At 49.4% G+C, this 19,413-nt stretch overlaps 5 protein-coding genes across 5 annotated transcripts; 1 reads left to right on the plus strand and 4 right to left on the minus strand.

Moving 5' to 3' along the window:
- Window positions 1–658: 658 nt before the first annotated feature.
- On the minus strand, window positions 659–3,813 carry L228DRAFT_12374 (hypothetical protein). The gene is made up of 2 exons (XM_018329026.1): window positions 785–3,813; window positions 659–713 (listed from the first exon to the last, which is right to left on the minus strand). Coding segments are annotated over exons 1-2 (2,709 nt in total). The 5' UTR covers window positions 3,492–3,813; the 3' UTR covers window positions 659–711.
- Window positions 3,814–5,037: 1,224 nt separating this feature from the next.
- L228DRAFT_235504 (putative C6 transcription factor) lies at window positions 5,038–7,106 on the minus strand (the record flags this gene model as incomplete). The annotated part of the gene is made up of 3 exons (XM_018330728.1): window positions 5,038–5,956; window positions 6,024–6,629; window positions 6,700–7,106. The coding sequence occupies 3 exons, from the start codon at window positions 7,104–7,106 to the stop codon at window positions 5,038–5,040; spliced, it is 1,932 nt and encodes a 643-aa protein (XP_018191985.1).
- A 1,511-nt stretch (window positions 7,107–8,617) lies between these two features.
- L228DRAFT_12393 (hypothetical protein) lies at window positions 8,618–11,852 on the plus strand. Its single transcript, XM_018329029.1, has 3 exons — window positions 8,618–8,987; window positions 9,300–9,798; window positions 9,862–11,852. The coding sequence occupies exons 1-3, from the start codon at window positions 8,820–8,822 to the stop codon at window positions 11,688–11,690; spliced, it is 2,496 nt and encodes an 831-aa protein (XP_018191986.1). The 5' UTR covers window positions 8,618–8,819; the 3' UTR covers window positions 11,691–11,852.
- Window positions 11,853–13,371: 1,519 nt separating this feature from the next.
- On the minus strand, window positions 13,372–15,933 carry L228DRAFT_264829 (hypothetical protein; the record flags this gene model as incomplete). Its single annotated transcript, XM_018334621.1, has 2 exons — window positions 13,372–15,616; window positions 15,719–15,933. 2 exons carry the CDS (start codon window positions 15,931–15,933, stop codon window positions 13,372–13,374), a joined length of 2,460 nt encoding a protein of 819 aa, XP_018191987.1.
- Window positions 15,934–15,988: 55 nt separating this feature from the next.
- Window positions 15,989–19,404, minus strand: L228DRAFT_242909 (hypothetical protein). The gene is made up of 6 exons (XM_018331559.1): window positions 17,744–19,404; window positions 17,615–17,692; window positions 17,390–17,562; window positions 16,721–17,340; window positions 16,577–16,648; window positions 15,989–16,506 (listed from the first exon to the last, which is right to left on the minus strand). The coding sequence occupies exons 1-6, from the start codon at window positions 19,230–19,232 to the stop codon at window positions 16,464–16,466; spliced, it is 2,475 nt and encodes an 824-aa protein (XP_018191988.1). The 5' UTR covers window positions 19,233–19,404; the 3' UTR covers window positions 15,989–16,463.
- Window positions 19,405–19,413: the final 9 nt, after the last annotated feature.

The following is a 19,413-nucleotide window of genomic DNA, read 5'->3' on the forward strand; positions in this document are numbered from 1 at the left end:
TGACATTTATATTGGTCGTCGCGTTGCTCATCCCCAGGAAAATCCCAGCGCGACACCTTAAAACAAAAGACACAGAGACACATAATTAGCACTTGAATAAACTCATATTTGAGATACTCATCAAAGCGATTACTGATAAAGTTGAATTCATCGTCTAACACTACTTTTTGCTTCAACCCGTGTTGTATCAAAGACAAACTGTATTGGGGGGAAGAGAGAGAAGCGCCAAATCTAAGAAATACATGCATTTCTCCCCTGAGCCATTGTGCTCCATAATCTCTAATGTGCCGTCATCAAAAAAAGATTTCAGACAAGAAAAAAAGCTAAGTATACAAAGAAACAAACAAACTCGACCGAGTCCAACATCGACTCCCAAATCGGCTGACGAGGAGGAAGGAAAAAACAATCCGCCAAGTCGGCCAAGACCCCCATTTTCTGAATCGGGACAAGAAATATATGAAGAAAGCAAGACCCTAATAACCTCAAAAGAGGCAAAGCTGGCCCTGATGCGCCGTTGTGATAATAAAAGAGACAAGAAGCTGATCCGGCCCAAGAGGCGGCGCCAAGAGAAGACAAAAGTAGAAAATACAAAAGTAGGCATGTAGCGACAACAAGAGGCCGCGAGTAGAAAACGACAAGAAAGCTCATCCACGAAGACTGAAAAGAAATCTAATCTAAACGACCAAAACAAGGCAGGAAAGCTAAAAGCTATCCTAAGCCACACCATTAGTGCGCTGCTCAACCAATTTCCACCATTCCTCTTCATCGAGGCGGTGGTTCTCACAAGACCAGTCATCCAAAGAACTGGTAGAAGTCTTGCGCGAAGCAGACTGGTCGTTTCCAGCCTTCTTACTAGGCGAAGAAGCCACCTTGAAATGAGGTTCCGCAAAATCGACAACGTGCACTCCGAGCGAGGCGAGCTCTTCGGGGGTGTGTCCGGCGCCACTAGAGGTTGAAGGGGTATTCGAAGAAGAGGAAGAAATAGATTGGACGCGCTTGACCTTCGCTTCAACGGGGGATTTAGTGCTCTTCGGAGTCACGCCTTTGCTCTTGGGTGTTGCGGTCTTGGAGCTTGCTCCCTCCTTCAGCCTGGGGCTTCCAGAATCAGAGGCAATAGTAAATGCACTCGAAACTCTGCGATTGAAGGGGGAAGTAGCACCTGTGCCGGGATTACCAGACACTGTGCGGGGGGAAGTGACCGAAGGGGATGAACCAACTCGGGGTGAGACAACAAGCGGGGAGGCAATTCTAGGGAAGAACGTCATCGCAGCAGGGCGGGGCGAAGACGCGGGAGTAATTGAAATTGCAGACGACGATGAAGCACGCCGAGAACTTGGAACAGCGGCATTTCGAACCGCGGCCGTGGAGGAGACCTCGCCAAGCGGCGATCGCCTCTTCTTCATCTTGATTTCAAGAGGCTTGCTAGAGGCAGACCCAATTGAAGACCTATTCGAAGATATAGATGAGGAATTAGAAGCTCTCCGGTGCATGGTGCTAGCAGGTTTAGTAGCCAATGCAGAAATACCAATAGCCGCCGGGGCCGGAACAGAAGGAGCGCCAGAGGTCGAGGCAGCTACATCTTCTTGCGACTGCGAGCGTGCCAATTGAGAAGAGGTCAAGTGCTCGCGAGAGCTCGAGATAACTGGGAGTGGCAGACGAGACTTGGGCCGCTGATCACGCGGATGAGGCGCAGCCAACGCCAACGAAACCAGGGCATCAGCCGCAGCACAGGTTGCGGGAGAGAACACGACGGGTTCGCGCAGGTTCTTCCGTTCGGGAGTTGCAGGAAGATCTGCAATCGGAGCAAGTGAGATTGCAGGAGTCTTTTCCTTTGCCGGAACAACCGGCGCGGGGCGAGTCGGAGGCGTTGGGATGCGGGTTCTAGGAAATCTAGAGTCCTCGATCCTGGGATGCAACTGAGGATATCGAATAACCGAACCAGAAGAAGCCAACGAAGACACTGAAGATCCCGCAGGGGAAGGCGAGCTGGTGACAGCGCATTCACCAAGCTCGTCACCAGAGGACTCTGTATCAGAATCATTCATACGATGAAGGGCCTGGGCTGGGTCACGTGCAGCAATCTCCTTCAGAGCTGCCGCCGGTGCCGCAATAGGAAGGTTCGGCGCGACGCGTCGCTTCAAAATACCAACAGGACGTGCCTGGCGTTGGCGGTTGGCTCGGGTCGGCGGGAAAAGGTAATAGTACAGCCATATGATGAACCACGCAGGCTGGTGGTGGTGAGTGGGGTCATCATTGAAATTGACGCTCCTTCTCAGCCGGCGACGAATTCCGCGATTTTGGCCATTGTGCTCACTTACGGACCGTTTATGACGATACAGCGCGTAACACACGCATGCCAGAACGAGCGCGACAACACTTCCCAATATAGTAAGGAAAAGCGAATAGGAGTGCTTAACCATGCGCTTGCAATGTTTCCGACGAGAAACAGCGTCGGTAAACACAGCCACAGAATTATCTGCTGGGTGCGACGGCGGGTTTCTGGTATAGGTCGCCAGTTGGTTACGTGCCATGAACCTCAAGAAGCGAGGACCCTTTTGCTCTGAAGACTTGGCGTCTTCCTCGGCGTCTTCCATGCATTCTTCAAACTGGCCTTTGTGGCTTCGCTTGATTTGCGACGGGACTGCAGTAGATGTCGCCTGAATGGAGGAACCAAAACTCGCCTCCAACTCCGAGGATACTTCAAGCTGAGGAAGTCGATAGCCAAGAGTTGCTTTGCGAACAACAGCTTCGCCAGCAGATTCCAAGCCATGGGCGGAGAACTTGCCGAGTGCGATCGCGAGCTGATCATCGGTCATACCAACAGGCTTCTTTCCGTCTACAATGACTATGCGTTGGTATGAGATCAACGCTTCGTATCCTTTGGCGGTCGCGGCCCATGAGTGGAATCTTTCAGTGGCGTTGGCGCAGTCTGTGACAAGTGCCATGTATATCAGACCGGGCGCATCAGAGTAAGAGACGTAATTGTTCACGACCAATTCGACAGTCTTTCTGATGGATTCAACTGCACATTGCAAATGATCCAGATAAGGTTGAACGGACGTGGACGTGAACTTTGGGCGCAACCGCGCTGACGCGTGTTGACTGATGTGACGACGATGAGCAGTGTGCCTAGTCAGAGCAACACTACTTTCCGAACGGACAGACAGAGAGGTAGACTTCGAGGTCATGCACTGATTTCGTGCACGCCCCTGAAGAGAAGGCGGCGTCGTGGGGCAGGTGCCAGACGCCTGCTTCGTGGAGTTCGGCGAATGCTTGGGCAAAGGGCCATGTACGGTTTTAGGATCTGAAACACCGAAATTTGGCTGATTTACCGCCCCGGGCATACCGTCCATTGGGGTCTGCCTCTTCAATTTTCTAGTACCATTCGTGCCTTTGGGATACGCGGAATCAGGGAATGAATCCGGTATAACAAGCCATCCAGGAACAGCCGGCATTACTCGATTTTGCTCCAATGTCGCGAGCAACAGCATGCCAGTTGCGATATTATCGTTGACAGCATCCAAAATTGATCTGCATAGATTATGAGTAAAAGTCGTGATTGTGTTCCTGCCAAAGGAGCTGACTTACCGAACTTCCTCTACAACCAGTTTCATCTGAGCGCTTGATACCGCACCCTCAGATGCACCTTTCGCAGTGACATCTTCAATGACCTCAGATAGGACTGTAGAAGCAATGTGCTGTACAGCATGCAGACCGGCGGATAAGGAGATGATACGAGATTCCAGTGGATCAGACCGTCTCACAAAAGTGGGACGGCATTCATACAGCGAGTAATTGGGGAGTAAAAGTTGAGTTCCAAAACGGCGCTCCGCCGAAAAGTCAACAAGCTTATAAGGGCTCTTGACGGACATGTGAGTAAGTGGAAATAAGAAAAGCAAAACCAAAAGGACCACAGCAGCTCCGAAGAAGCGCTGGGGCTGAGGCAACCGGCCTGGGTCCGGTATGAACCTCATTTTGAAAGAAATCCGATCTTCAGATCGATGAGGTTATGAAGTCTTTCTTTTTATATTGACGAGCAAGAAAGGTTTCTTGTGATCTCGAAAGTCAAAAAGCGTCCAAAATGAGGAAAACAAGGTCTGTAATCTGAATGAAAACCAATACTTCGAGATGAAGATCAAGCTGGGGAAAATGGAAGATGGTGGAGAGATGAAGGAGGGGGGGCGATACGCGGTGTTGGAGTGTTTGTAAACATCGAAGGGACAGTGCGTGATACTGAAGGCACGACTGAATCTAGAGTTTTCTCGAGCCCAAAAGGGTAGGAACAACCCGACTGGATGGCAAGCACAGCAGCATTCGTTTGCACCTTCATCTCCTTCTCATTTTCTGGTGAAACTTCAGATGCTGCGCCATCAAAATTGGAAGGAGCTTCACAATAACCTAGCAAATCAGATTGAAACCTCATCAGGCTGAAAATAAAGTTTCTATTGCGTTAGCTGGTCCAACTTTGAAATTTTTATAAGAGAAGAACGCTCGAACGTCATTTAGTGACAAAACGCTTCGAAATCATATCATTCATCCAATCTCAATGATGAGAATTAGATAGACCATCTCAACCAGGTACGCCAACCCAATACTCCTCTATGCCACTTTCGGGGGTGAAATTGAGGATCTCAGTTTTCCAAGGGTATCAAATCTGTAATTGGACCGTCTCGAGAATCGGACACAGAGAACCTTTTTCGCAAACACTATCAGGAAGCAGCATGGGAAGCATGACCCGACTTTCCAAGTGCCAAAGACTGAACGTACGTTGTTCAGCCACTGATACGGAAGAATGAAATAAGTATTCGAAAACACCGTATCTGCAAAGAACATTTCATGAAATATCTTCTCGATTGTCGCCTTTTAAAGGTCCAAGTATTGCTGACATATGATAGCTGCGCTCGGTCTTATGCCTCTTCGAGCACACGGTTGGAAGAACCTCGGATAAAGAAAGCGGAATCGTGTCCTTTAACTGTGCAGCATCCCAGAATCGACAAGGGCCCTACCTCATCGTTCAATGAATGGCGGCCGGGGGGCTCAGGGGTGACCAAACGTCTCCGGATGTTGGAAGCCGAACGACATACCCGGGAGAAGCACAAGGTCGGAGTCTTCCCAATCCTGATATAATTTGAAAAGAAGCTCTGAATCTTGGAGTGGTGCATTGTGACCCCTCTTCGAAAGCTCGTTTTGTTTCGCGTATAACTTGTCGAGAGTGGAGGTTGACTCTCTAATAAAGCTATCTCGCAAAGCCAAATAATCAAATCTGACACCAAAGAGTGTTAGAATTTGTCGGATTTGCTCAATGCACATAATTGCTCTCGTAACACTGTGCGTCCTGCTGAAATAGGTAAGGCGAGGATGAGTAAAGTAAGGAGAGCATAAGTCTGCGCTTCTTGTATCCAGAAGCTGGTCTCGGGTTTGCCATAGAAGATGCAAGAACTGCCTGCCTATTGCGTAGGCTCGAAGAGCATCGTGGAATGTATACAGAAAATACTGGGTTTCGTCCTCCACTGTCGGACACATCCTTGCCGCATACTCGATACAGTTCTCAAAGAGAAACGTATTTTCCTTTTCCGGTAGTTTTGGGATTCTCGCCGACAGTGCAACAAAGTAGATATAGCTAAAGAGGAGCTCAACTTCGAAGTATCTCTTGATATGTCTAGGCGCAGCCGGAGGAACCAGCTCAAACCAGTGTTTTAATTCCCGGCGAGCACGACATATATAAGTAGACGGATCAGAGAGTGGCGTCCTGCCAGACCAGAAAAGCTCTGAATAGCATGCAGATTGAATTAGCCGCACACGGAACAGATTAAAAGCTTGATCCAAGGAGGGCAGAAAGGCCGATTCAACATTTGGGCTATGCGAACGTGAGCGATCGCCAGGTGATGATGGGAGAGCGACTTTTGTTGATTCATCAGAGAAGGAACATGCACGAGCATGGACCATGCTGATTGACCTGGATGGAAGTCAGCAGGGTCAGCAAACACCGAAGCTGAAAACGTTGCTAAGCATATTGGACCAACCTATCTAAAGATAAAACGCAGTAGTAAACTCGCTGTCGCATGTCTAACTGAACCTTATCAGAACGTCGTTCAGTTTGTGGATCTTGGTGCAAGCCTAAGTCGACCATCGCACGGGATGCCATTCCAATGAGGTACCAGCTATCAAAATGATGCGGGTCCAAGATACTATATTGAACTAGGAGCAAGATGGCTTGAATACCCGATACTTGTCCAGGGTGTAAAACACGCTCTTGATTTTCTAGGGCCGCAGCTGCATGGGAAGTAGCACTTTGATAATGTGCATCTCCCCGCTCATGGCTCAGAGATGCTTCAGCGATGGCGAGAACCATGCGGACGGTCCACCGGTCCAGGGCCGAAGGCCGGCGACTAGCACCGCCATATACTGCATCTATCGATCCATACAATGAGGTTTCTGAGATGACGGGCAAAAAGGAATGGATATTATCCATATAATGCTGAAATAATTTCGACGTCTCATAGCGTGGAGGTAGTGGCTTCATCGATATGGACGGTAGCTCCTCTACCGTGGAGGCAGACAGAACTAGACGAGCATATGTCATGGCGGAGTTGAAGCCATAATAGTCTCGGGCGGTGGCGTTGACAGCTCTGAACGGTCGTTTTATCAGCGACATTCAGAAAATGGAGATTTTTTATGTAATTGAAAGCCAAGACGCACAGAAATCCAAAACCAGAAACTAGATCATCCACGTCAGAAGCTTCTTTTCGCTGAGCCGCTCGTCCACCTCTTGATTGATATATGGACCCGGCCAACATATTATTTGGTACAGAGTAAGATGAGGAGTCATGCGTTCCTGCCGCAGACGCCCGCTGGCGAGCTTGAGCAAGTCTCTTTTCCAATTTCTCCACACGGGTCTCGAGAGATGCAACATAACTTCTTTCTTTTCCTTTGGCAAATTGATCATTCGCACTGGAGCATTCATTTGCCTTTCCCGACCGCTCACACGCCGAACACGCGGGCAATTTGCCATCACATTTGATCTTCGCCGCTCGACATCTTGAGCATGCCGAAACTGGTCGGCTTACCCTCAGCAAAGGGGTTTCAAAAGAAGTCCCCTTGACCATGTTAGAAAAGGAGATTAATTCAACTCATGTAATGTTATGGCGGGCACCGGCTCTCCACTGATGCCGTCGCCGTGGCACCGAATAGCGCCGATAAACCTTGCCAAAATACAAGAGAACACAGGACAGATCCCCACGTGAAGAAAGCAGAGCCGGGTCAATAAGCGCAATTCATGAGGGAGGCCTCGGCCAATCCGCGGCTAGAGTTTCAAGCAAGGCGTTGCGCAATGTAACGAAGAAATCGCCATGAAAATGTCAATATATCCCGGATCGATTGGCTTAATCCGGCCCAGATGGAGCTTCGCGCAGTACAGAGCAGCGTGACCGATGTCGCACAGAAGCTGGATAGTGTAGGACTTGGGCGGACGGGTACAGGCGAGAAAGTACTGTACGAGAGAAGTGGGGAATCGGAAAGAATATGATTATCAAAGCGTTTGACCAAGAGCGATCCCCTTAGTTTCAGATTAAGTTGGCTGGTTAGTCAAAAATTTGTGTGCTTTTTGCTCTCTCCAGCTTCATCTCCTCGGAGAGGACTCCGAGCAGGACTCCGAGGCTAGAAGGAAAATGACGATCGACTTGGATAGTCCCCCTGTTATCCAAATAATGCACGTAAACAACGTCCTCCTTTTTTTGGACTCAGCAACAGGTCAAACATCAAGGTTCAGGGGGGAGAATATCAGCGCAAAATTTTTTCACGTCCACAAAATCTGATGCTCACATGTAGGTGTGCGTGTCGTGTGTGCAAGTCGCCGACAAAGGAGGGCACGGTATCCCATATCACGTTTCAGCCTAGGACGCATCAAAATGCGACGGTCCCAAAGAAGAAAAAGGGGACCGGGTTCATGTTCGGCCCACTGTCCAGAAGGCTGGTGAAGGGGAGGGTGAAATCTAACGGCTTCCCATCTGTCCAGATCCTTGTCCTGCCCTCCTCGATCCTTGCCTGATGCGAGTCAAGGGCGAAAGGTAGTGCTGGCCCCAGTGGCTCTTGTCTCCAGTCGCATCATGCTAGTACCGTGCTGAAGATGATAACGAAAACCTTGTTCGCCATGAGATCTCTTCTCTGAAGCCGCCGGCCGTAGACTGGTTCGTTTTTCATTTGCCGACGTCCCACCAGAAGCACCCCAAGCTTTGTTCCATCTCCCTGGCCTGTCGAAGCCATAGCTGCCCTAGATCGCCTGCCTGCAAAGCTAGCATAATCCAAACACATGCGGCATCCGTGTATGCAGCTGCTTGTGCTCGGTCCACGCGATGAATTTCGTCTGGAACACGCACAGGCGGCCGAAAGCCGTCAATCGGATCACACCAACCCATCGATGGGTCCCCCCATTAAAGCCATTTCCGTCTCCTAACGGCGTGATTGACCGTCGTCGCCTTGCACCGTTGGAGCTGAACCTTACCTTAACATTCCCCACTGTGAGACTCGTTACCTCTGAGTGCGACGGCTGCGCGTATGTGTTGTGTAATCAGATGATCCTCTCTTCATCTTGCTTCGCATCACATTGCTCTTTTTTTTCGGGACCTGCGCTGGCTGCCGCAGCTGTTTCATGGCGATCTCTCGGCTTCCAGATCCTTGGCCGCTGCCGTCATGGGCGATTGGTTCGAAATAGCGTGTAATGAGATGCCTGTTGCAATTAAATTGATACTTTGAAATCTTGTCTGTTCCCCCGCGCCGCCCTTTTGCCCTTGCATTTCAGATTGCGCTTCAAGGTGAAATCGATGGATGCCAGTGAAGCCGATGTCGCCATTGCTGGCTCACGCACGGGCCCTGGTAAGGCATCACGGCCTGATCCTCAGGCGGAGAGAGAAGGAAGTCAAGACAGTCAAGATTCCATAACCTCGTCCAAGGTCGCGCACACGTTGACCGCTTGTTGCAGATGTCGTCAGGTAAGTGATTTTTTTCTGCCTTCTTCCCTTTTGACTCTTCAATCGTTGCTATTTGCTTCACATCAATTAGTAGTCTTGGCCAAATAAATTATCATTGTTTTGCACAAGCAGCTCATCCCTTTTTTTTTTTCTTGCGAGGGGCAAAAGTGGGGTTTGCTCGTGGTGGAGAAGGGTGAGGATTGATGTTAAACCAACATCCTTTCCCGATGACTACGACCACGACAGCCAGCATCATAGTACCACAGATTTTGATCCAATTTTCAATTGTCGGGTCTACGTCTCAGAAGAATCGTCATAGGCTGACCTCAGCAGCGTAAATCACGATGCGATCCAGGTCTTCCTCGCTGCGGTCCTTGCGAGAGGACAGGAGCATTATGCGAGTACTACGACACCACCAAAGGCAAGCGGATCCCACGAACATATGTGATCCATCTGCAAGACCGAGTACGTGCGCTGGAAATAGAGCTGGCCAGACTTGAAGATGAAGAAAATCAACGCGAGGGCCCCGATCCAGAAACTTTGGTTCGCGGTGCAGATGTCCGACTGACGGAGACTGACGAATCAAGATTCTTGGGTCCATCCAGTGGAATTGCTATTACCAGGTTTGTCATGGAATTAGCAAAACGAAATACGGAAACCAAGAGCATTAGAGAAGTTGTGCCGGATGGGAAGGCCAAGCAGGTTAGAGAACGTTTCGCTGAAGAAGATCTGCCAACCTCGAAAGCCTATCCCTTGACCAGCGCTGTTGCTGCTCCTACGCTTCCCAGTAGGGGCTTGACAGATAGATTGGTGACCAACTTCAATTCAACAGGTATGCACTGGTTCTTCCCAACAATATTTCCTCTGGTGAGGGATTCTAACGTATTATTCGCAGCTCAATACATCTGGCCAACCCTCCACGAGCCAAGCTTTCGACGGGACGTCCAAGCAGTCTATGACGACGTGGCAGACGCTTACCAACACTTTGTCGTGCGCATGGTTTTAGCCATCAGCATGCAAAGACTTGACACACAGTATGCAGGCCTTGCAGATAGCTACTACCTCGCAGCCCTACTCCATCTTGAAGCAGCTGTACGGCTCATGAACTTAAAGACCTTGCAATGTTTCGCACTCATTGCTCAATACTCGCTCCTTACCCCGACACGTACTGCAGCATATTTCATCGTTGGTCTGGCCATGAGACTTTGCCAGAAACTCGGACTCAGTGAGGAGGCTACTATCTCAGTCAGCACGGGCTCACCAGCTGATGCCCTTGAGACTGACATGCGGAGACGACTCTTCTGGATTATCACATCGATGGAGTTCGGTCTCGCACATACCTTGGGTCGCCCAAGCTCCCTCGCTATTCGCTACGATCACATGGATGTGAAATTTTTTTCGGAGCTTGACGATGAGTGCGTCACCCCTGGCGGAATGGTTCCTGGAAAGCCTTGCTGGAAGAAGATGATTGCCATTCACTTTTTCCGAATGAGACTATTGCAGGCTGAAATTAGGGAGAAGCTATACCAACGAAAGCGACCAGAGCCGACAGACGACGGCCATCCGTGGTTCAGAGAAATGCAAAACAAGCTCGAAAACTGGCGCTCGGCCAACCCTACTCAGGACGAAGGGAGCGGATTCGGCAACGACTTCTTTACAGGCCGATATAACACCATGATAGTTTTCATGTTCCGGCCCTCGCCCCAGATACCAAACCCGTCTCCGCAAGCTGCCATCCGTTGCTACGACGCATGTGCATACAACATCCCGATGCACAAGAAACAAATCGAACACCGCGTGGCAGACATTAGCTGGGTATTTACTCAAACAATTTTCATGGCTCTTAGCACCATGCTCTGGACCATTTCGTATGAAGAAGTCCGCGCTCTTCATCCTTCAAACGAAGTCCTTGCACACTGCGAGACAGCTATCGAGGTTATCTTCCTGTGCTCGAAGCGGTGGCCGGGCGCTGCATCCGCTTTGGGGCTCTATGAGAACCTGGTAGATGCCTGTCTCAAAGTATACCAGTCATCCAGCGGTGTTTCACCGTCGATGGATTACGGATCAGCAAAACCGTCACCAGCATCCACACAGGACATGTCTGACAGCTCACCAAGAGCGAGTCCATCTAGCACAACTACGGCATCCACATTTCCTACCACAGCAACATCTTACGGCGCTCTATCGCCCGCCCAAACCTCACCATTTGGCTACCTTCTCCCCATCCCACAACATTCTCCCGTCCTCAAAGAGATCCCAGAAGACAGGGTTCCGCCCTCACACCCGCCCTCTATCAGTGCCCCACCTCCCAATCCGCAAATCCATGGACACATGCCGGGACAGTATCCATATTATGGAAACGGCTTTGGACCTCCTGGGAACCCATTCAATCCCGCTTCACCATTCAACGCTCTCCCTGTTACTGACGCCAATATACCTTGGAATCCTGCTTTTGCAACGATATCCGCCAATGGTGCCAACCATAACAACCTCGCCCCCGGCGCCAACCTCTACGCTGACCCAAGCCTCCTTCTCGGGCCGATGATACATCCCCAGTACCTTGGAACTCCCTGGGGCGGCCAATTCTACACTCAGCGTCACGACAGCCTCAGTCAAGAGCAACAAACGGAGCTCATGCACCACCTGGAGACGGACCAAGTTCCTGATTTTACAAACTTTGTCGAACGAGCCGCCCAGCTTTACAGAGCCAAGTCAGCACACTAGTACACAGTCAGAAAGTGGGCGCCCTTTCATGGCCGTCTGTATCAGTGATAGTGTGGCTCACAAGCTCCGAATTCTCTTGCGAAGATTATCAGGCCCACTTTCGTCCCTGCGGAACAGCGCCTTAGCAATCTCACAGATGAGGAGATGGGTTTTAAGATCCCTGACCTGGCTTTACTGAATTATCAGCCTGTTCAAGAGGGCTTGTCGCCTTAATTCGCCAAAAAGCCACCGGAAGAGCATCTCAACGCTCTTATCATGATCTCTGCATCTCCCTTTTAGGATATCCCGAGACCTCGAGACCGCTACTACCAAATCTCACTTCGACTACAGACATATTTCTTTTCCACCACCTTCAAGATGACCACAACCTCTTCTTCCTCTCGAGATCTCCTTCCCGACCAAGTCGAACAGGGCAGTATGCCTCAGAAAAATACTCAACCACTTTATCTTACGATAAGAGAGTACAACTGGGTTTCTTCTACCCATGAGATTGCTGTCTCAAGCTCTACTCCATGATCAATGTATTTGCAAACAATATGAGGAAGCAAAGACCGTGGTCATAGGACACTTGAAGTTATGACGACAGGAAATAATTAATGGAAGCGATTCACAGTCCAAGAGACTCAGTCAGTGATACTATATGATTATCCCTATATCATTTCCAAAGTCACCATGACTATTGTTATTATTACTATTATTATTATCACCACCAGTGTCATTTTATTAGTACTATTTACTACTCCCAGTATGATATCGGTACCACATTATTTATCATAATCACGATAATCACGACGAAATGATGGCGGCAGATAATCTAGTAATAGGAATAGGAACAGAAATATACCTTTTTTTGTTATTAATACATTTTCTTTACTGTTATCAAACTGTCTGAAATGCCATTGTCATGTACCGTTGTATTATCCAGATAACATCCGCTCATCGATCATCAGAACAAAAAGAATAGTAATTACAGCAGTGTATCATACCATATCGTACCATACCTTGCCATACTGCGCAGATACCCAAGTCATACCTCAATAAACATCACATACCTTACCACACATGCAACACATTTCATCACTCCATCATTTCATCATATCGCTTCATGCCATCATGTCACATTTATCATCGCAGATCAGGTCCACATCACACCTCAGCTCCATGCCAAACACACACGTTCACAATACTTCCGACGAGCCGAAGAGTTAATCCCAATGATAATGTATTTCCATGACTCTGTCTTTCGTGCCGTCCCACTTGATCCTTCGTCCTTGCTCCACATTTCCCTGTCCGATGTCTTGATCCGAGAAGTAAGTTAAGCTGAACTTTTCTCGAAATGGTGCAAGGGGAATCTGCTGATAAGTAGAGGAAAGACGCGAGGTTAATCATGCTGGATGAAATTGGAAGAGACAAAGTGATATGGGACAGCAGTACATGGAAATGGAATGATGGGATTCTTTGAAACCGTGATGGGGGGATAAGGGGAATTGGGGAAGATTGGGGGAAGTTGGGGGAAACTGGGGGATAAAAGAGGAGAACGCGACACAAGTAGGGCGTGCTGACAATTGCATCTCAAAGGGTCCTGTCTGCTCAAGAGGTCGAGGGAGAGTGTTGAACGAAAGCCTCTGCAGTTGAACGAGACAAGGAACCACTTTAATGATGTCAACTAGCTGTGCCCGACTCAATTTCCGTTCAAGTTCAACCCCTCAAGATTTTTCCGAATGCCAGCGGCAGCTTCGGCATAACTCGGAGGATTGGCCTCCTTGTCCTTGCGCTTGGGCTTGGGCTGGGCCGATGCACTAGAGCCGCCGACACCTTGTCCAGGATGAAGACTGCTTCTGCCTTTCTGTGGAGGGCGAGCACCTCGTGCCAAACCCTTTCCCTTGGTCTGCCTCTTGGCCGCTCTGTCGATACGAGAAGCCTCATCCAAAGCTTGCGGATCAGGAGCATGGCTGACCCAGCAAGCAATGACCGCGCCACGTTCACCGTCGAAACAAGAGTCTCTTTTCTCAGGTTCGTCTGGAACCCAATCGTCTTCTTCTTGCGGCTCTGGGGAAGATGCATTGACTTGATTGGCACGACGAACAAAGTACTCGAAGATATCTAGTTCCTTGTTACGCACATAATCCAGAAGCGTTTCGGCGTCTTCAATTCCCCTGGCACCAAAGGAAGCGATGATAGCTTCGCGTCTAGCTGCCTGGCGATATATGAGCGCGGTGACATTTGGCGCTTCACGCGACAAACCGGCTGAAATATGAGCCCCTTCGTAAGTTCTACGGAATGGGTGATCATCTGATGCTGGTCTCAGCGCACACAGCACTTTCCAGGAATGCTCCAATTCGATCCAATTATCGCTGAGTTTAAGTAGTTCCATCCAGTCTGCGCGACTGGGCGAGCGCGCTGAGAGAAAGAGTGGATATCCCTCGCAAACACGAATAAGCTCAGCCACGTTGTGTGCATAACGGCGGATTTCTTTAATAGGTGTCTGCAAAAGCGCATGGCAGAGTAGAACTGAATGCAGGGCTTCAGGGAGGAGAGGGTGATACGTGACTGCTTCAATGCTGTGGAGGTCGTCCAGCAAATACTCGTCTCTGCAAAGGTGGATTTTCTTAGAAGCGGTTTCGCTCATTCCGTCGGTTACGCCTGGCGGAAACTGAAAGAGAGGATTTAGAGATAACAAATTTGAGATCTTGTTGACCGCAACCGGGGTCCAGTCAAACCCGTTATCATCCAGATTCGGAAGCGTAGGAGCCAAGATGTTTTGCTCATCCTCTCCATTGCCAGATGCATGTTGCTCAGATGACTTTGAAGCCTCTGGGATTTTCGGCAACTTCATGTCCTTCAGCAGATTATCCACATACGGATCCCTCTCCTCTGGTTTGCTTTGCATAGCCTTGCCAACCTGGAGGAACAACTTGTCTCTGACAGCTGAAGTAATCCCCAACATGTAATTAAAGTTGGACAGAAAGCTCAAGTAATCTCTCAAAGCGCGTCTGGCATAGGCCTTGACTGCCTTGCATGCTTCCCATCGCTTCTGGAAAGCTTCTTCGCTGTCGATATCATCATCTGCATTTACGCCTTCAGGCTTCCCGCCAAACATGAATTCTTCATAACATTGCCCCCTCACAATAGTTGCCTCCCTGACGTTTTGAACTGCAATGGCAAGATAGACACTGGCGCGGTGAAAGAGAAATTGGTTTTCCATGCTAGAAGGCTGTTCGTCCTCTCCAATCTTCTTATGTGGAGCATGGTGAAACCGAGATTGGGCTGAGTGTGCGGAGCCAGTAGTAGGCCGCTGGTGAGTCTTTCTGAATTTCAAGATGTTTATCCCATCGGTGAGATCTCTTGCCGCCCCATGTAGATCGTGTTTGAACATTTTGGTGACCGCCCTAGTGCGGAGATGCCCTAACTCGCCTGGGCGTTGCGCAACGAGTTCGTCCAAGGCCACCAAATTGGTATTCTCATCGAACAACCGAGATGGGATCTTCTCATGAAAAAAGTGCACATACTTGGCGTCAAGGTAGTTGTTGTTACGCTGCAAGACCAGGTCAGCCAGGCCATCCAGGATCGAAGCATGCTGCATTGCAACAACAGTTGCTGCAATCTCATCGATGCAATAAGCTTGGGCCAGCTTTTGAATGGCAAGCTCACGCATTCGACGTTGACGTTCTCGACTAATTTTCATATGGCTGCCTCCAAATACTTTTTTGTTGCCCTGTGCGGCAATGCCATCACCAGTCATTGCTCGGTGTGCAAGACTGGTAGCCTCCTCGACCAGTGATTTAATTTTAATAATATTATAAAAGACAGCCGCGTCGATTGGACGTGGAGGGTTGGATGAATAGTTGGTATGAGCAAGGTCATCAAGGCTTTCAGTAGGCATCTGAAGCCACGGGCCATGGAAAGCCGAGATATAACGCCAGTGCCTGCATAAAAACATATAACATTAGCTTCTATCTGCTTCATCCACAGAGATTGCCACAGAGTGAAAATTTGCACACGTTTCCATGAACCACGTTTTCACGCACTTGTTTCTTGTGATTTCCAAGGGTGAGCTTGGGGACTGTTCAGTTTGCTCGTTGGTCGCAGTCGTGTTTTGTGCGAGACCTCCAGATTGCTCTTGAGCTGATGATGCCACATCCGGAAGAGATTGAGGCTGTTGTTCTGGATTAGAGGCAGACGTTTCCACCGGCTTCTTCGCCGGCTTCGACTTCTTAGACTGGCTCTTCTTTTTCTTCGCCATGGTCAAAAGAAGTAGAACAGAAAATGAGAATAGAGGTATGAGAATGAAGGTTAGAGGTCAGAGCTTAGTATGTTATTGTTATCGAATGTCTTGAGCCGTGTAGTGGATCGATGATTGACAGTCGCAGCTTGACAAATGAGAAAGATGAAGATGAAAGTGAAGATGAGAGAGGACGCGTCATGTTTCCAGGACAATCGTTTCCGTGACAAATACCTCTTGAGTCACCTGTTCCCCGGGCCTGAGATTCACTGTTTGTTTGCCAAATGAGGCTCGCGCCCTTCACCGACGGTTATCCTACGTCATAAGCAGAAACATGAATGACTGACAAGGCCAGCAAATCCCACAGATTTGTCTTCGGAGAAGATTACATTTCTACAAAAGCAATGCAAAGTGCAAAATATGAAATGGCAAATGACCACCAAAAATGCCAGGGATAGCGAGGACGCTCCAAATGCCAATTCCTTTGTCCAATCCAAAACAACCCAACGCCAGCGAACATGAATCAGTAAAGACTTGAAATATGAAGCCAGCTATGAGCTTAGTGCTAAGCAAGCATCGACAGCAAGTCCAACCCTATACGCGCATTATTAGACCCAGAGAGCTCAGGCAAAAAGAATGGGGCGGTTCCGGACAATCTACTAACCTTCCTTCCTTTAGTCTTACGACATCGTCAATCACTTCCTTATCCAGATCAGGAAACATGCCTGCTAAGGTCCTGCTGAAAGTCAGTGCCCATTTCACTCATCTTTTTGACAATGAAGTATGATATGCTCAGGGTACTACTTACTCGACCACATCGTTATGCTCAGCTCTCTGTATCCGTTGGGCCTCTGCAGCCTCAGCGCTTGCTTGTCGGGCGGCTGCATCTTCGGCGCGAAGCCTACTTCGCTCTCGAGTTTGGCGAACCTCTTCGCGTGTAGGTCGCCTTGCCTCACCGCTGGCAGTTTGAAGCTCCGGAGATGACTCAGGGGCGCGTTTGAGCTGGCTTGCTATGCCAGGGTAGCCCCGTTGATTGCCGGCATTTGGCGGCTGTGAAACTACATTATCTTCGGAGAAGATCCGACCAATCGTGGACAGGGGCTTTTGAATGGTCCTCAAAAGACCGGTCACGGCGTCATTGTCTTCAGTTCCATCCCCATCAATTGGAACTGCAATAGCATCTGATGAAGCAGCCGCCCGACGAGGATCGGAGCGTTCAATGCTCGAAGAACTCCGGGGTGTGACCTCAGGCTGGCTGAGGGCGGATTTTTCAGGTACCCGGCCTTGCGAGGGCACTATTTGTGCCTCATCTTTGCGGTTCTTTTCCGCAATGGCAGATACTGCGACTTCGACATGCTTCTCAAATTCATCGTCCGAGACCGTCAAATTGGTGCGGTCAAGGTTTTCTATAAATTGGATAGCCCCCATCTGGATGTGTCAGATTAAGCTCACAAATGATTCGATCGTGCAGACCTACCAGGGAGGAAATATAATATCCTGCTTCTCCACTGAGTTTGTCTTGGTCTCTGAATCGCAAAATGTATTGAACATTAGAAACTAAATGCTCTGGATTCGCTTGCAAGACGACATAAATCAGTAGCGGTACGAAAGAATCAGCTGATTGATCCGACTTGGCATGACGCAGTAAGCCTGTGATTTCACATTAGTAGATTTCCAGCAAAAAGGGAACTGCCCAACTTACCAAAGATAACTTTGCAGCAATTGAGAATGCATATAACCTTATCTCGGGGGGCACGATAATTTTTGATCTTAAGCAGCTCTGATCCTCCCAATTAGCATAGGGCTTTGATCTGCTCCAAGAAACACATACCTTGCTGTGCAAGGGTCAAAAACTTTCTACCGCCGGGTCCCACTGGTTTGATGTCAAGATGTTGTTCCCTCACCCAGCCATAAATCTGAACTTTCTGCGCGAGAACCTCATCTCTTTCGACATCCTCCTGGTGCTGCCCTCGTCTGCCTGGTCCCAGAACAACGTCACCTCGACGCTTAGCCTTTGCGCCAGGAATCGGCTGTGGGGGCGGAATTGCTGGGGAGAAAGTTTGTGAATATAACCGATTCATGACAAGCTTCTCCATTCCCTCTTTTGCATTGTCGAACTCAGCATCCGAGACGCCTCTCCATACTTCGCAATGAGCCATCTTGTTGGTTATGAAAGCCAAAAAGTCGCTGATGATCTTTATTTGTTCGTGTACCATCCATTGCTTCTTACCAAATTCCAACAGAAACGACCGGAGATATTTTGCAATTGGATCGGCTGTTCGATGACGGAGCTGTTCGAGGAACCGCTGAAAGTCAAACGGCAAAGCAGGCTCCGGGTCTGGCGCAGGCGGAGGCGCTTGATGGTGAGACTTATGTGAGGTTGGCGAGCCCGGCAGTGGCTGGCCCTCAGCTGATGCTACACTTTTATATGCGGCATAGTCGGAAGGCTTAGGTGGCACTGCGGGTGCCACATCCGAATCCTTCTCCGACAGTCGCCCCTCATTTGGTATGGCGTTATTATCCACTCCACCAGGCGGAGGTTCGAGACTCGATCGCCGCGGCGGAAAAGGGGGCGGAGAGCCTGCCATATGATTCGCAAATTTGACCCTTGGATCCAATTTTGCATCTGTGTTCGAGTTTTCGAGGTTGCCTTTGAATTGTTCTATGATGCTCTGGATCTCTGTGTCGGATTCGCCTGACCCTGCCTGCTTCTCGTCTTCTGAAGATGAGTCGCTTCGGTGCTCCACATTGTTTCTCTCATCATTATCGATCTCCTTTCCTTTTCCATGTGACAGTGATTTCGAAGAGTATGAATCCGCGCGGGACGGAGGTTTCGAAGGCAATGGAGTCTTCGGGGTGGGGTCGAGATATACCTCATCTTTTGGAGGGGGTGGAGGCGGCGAAGGAGACGTAACGATCGGTCGTGGCATGTTCGTGTCTGGGATGGCCTCCGATGAAGCCTCAGCGTCTCCTTCAGAGATGGTAAGCTTCGCCGTCGGCACGGCCAAGTCCACGTTCCCAGCACCCGCTGTTTCCTCGCTTGTTCCATTGTCTTCTGTATGCAAAGGAGTGGCATTTATTTTGACATCATCTGCTCGAGTAGAAGACCCAACTTGATTGTCCGTCTGGGAAAAGGTTAGGGACTTTGTTGCGGAGTTCGCGCCATCCTCCGCAGACGAAGGGTTGGCTGCCGCCCCATCTTCGGTGCCGATTAGCTCCTTTGCCTGGTCATCAACCTCTGAGCCAGCCTGCGGTTGACGTCTGTCATTATCCGCCGGCAGTTGGGAGCTTATCGCGGGTTCTGGAGTGGACGAAGACATAGGCCGCCAGCTTGAGGCGGGACCAAGGAATGTTTAGCCAAGGCGGTGAGATGCGGGGGGTTTTTTCAAAGGAAGCAGCCGGTTCGTCTCCTAAAAGAAGCATAAGCCGCGGTTTTTAGTAGGCAATACGATCACGTAAGTATCTTGAAACCTTTTTGAACAAGAAAATGCCAGGACTAGG

The sequence above is a fragment of the Xylona heveae genome (genome assembly GCF_001619985.1).
Source record: "Xylona heveae TC161 unplaced genomic scaffold L228scaffold_1, whole genome shotgun sequence".
NCBI classification, from domain to species: domain Eukaryota; kingdom Fungi; phylum Ascomycota; class Xylonomycetes; order Xylonales; family Xylonaceae; genus Xylona; species Xylona heveae.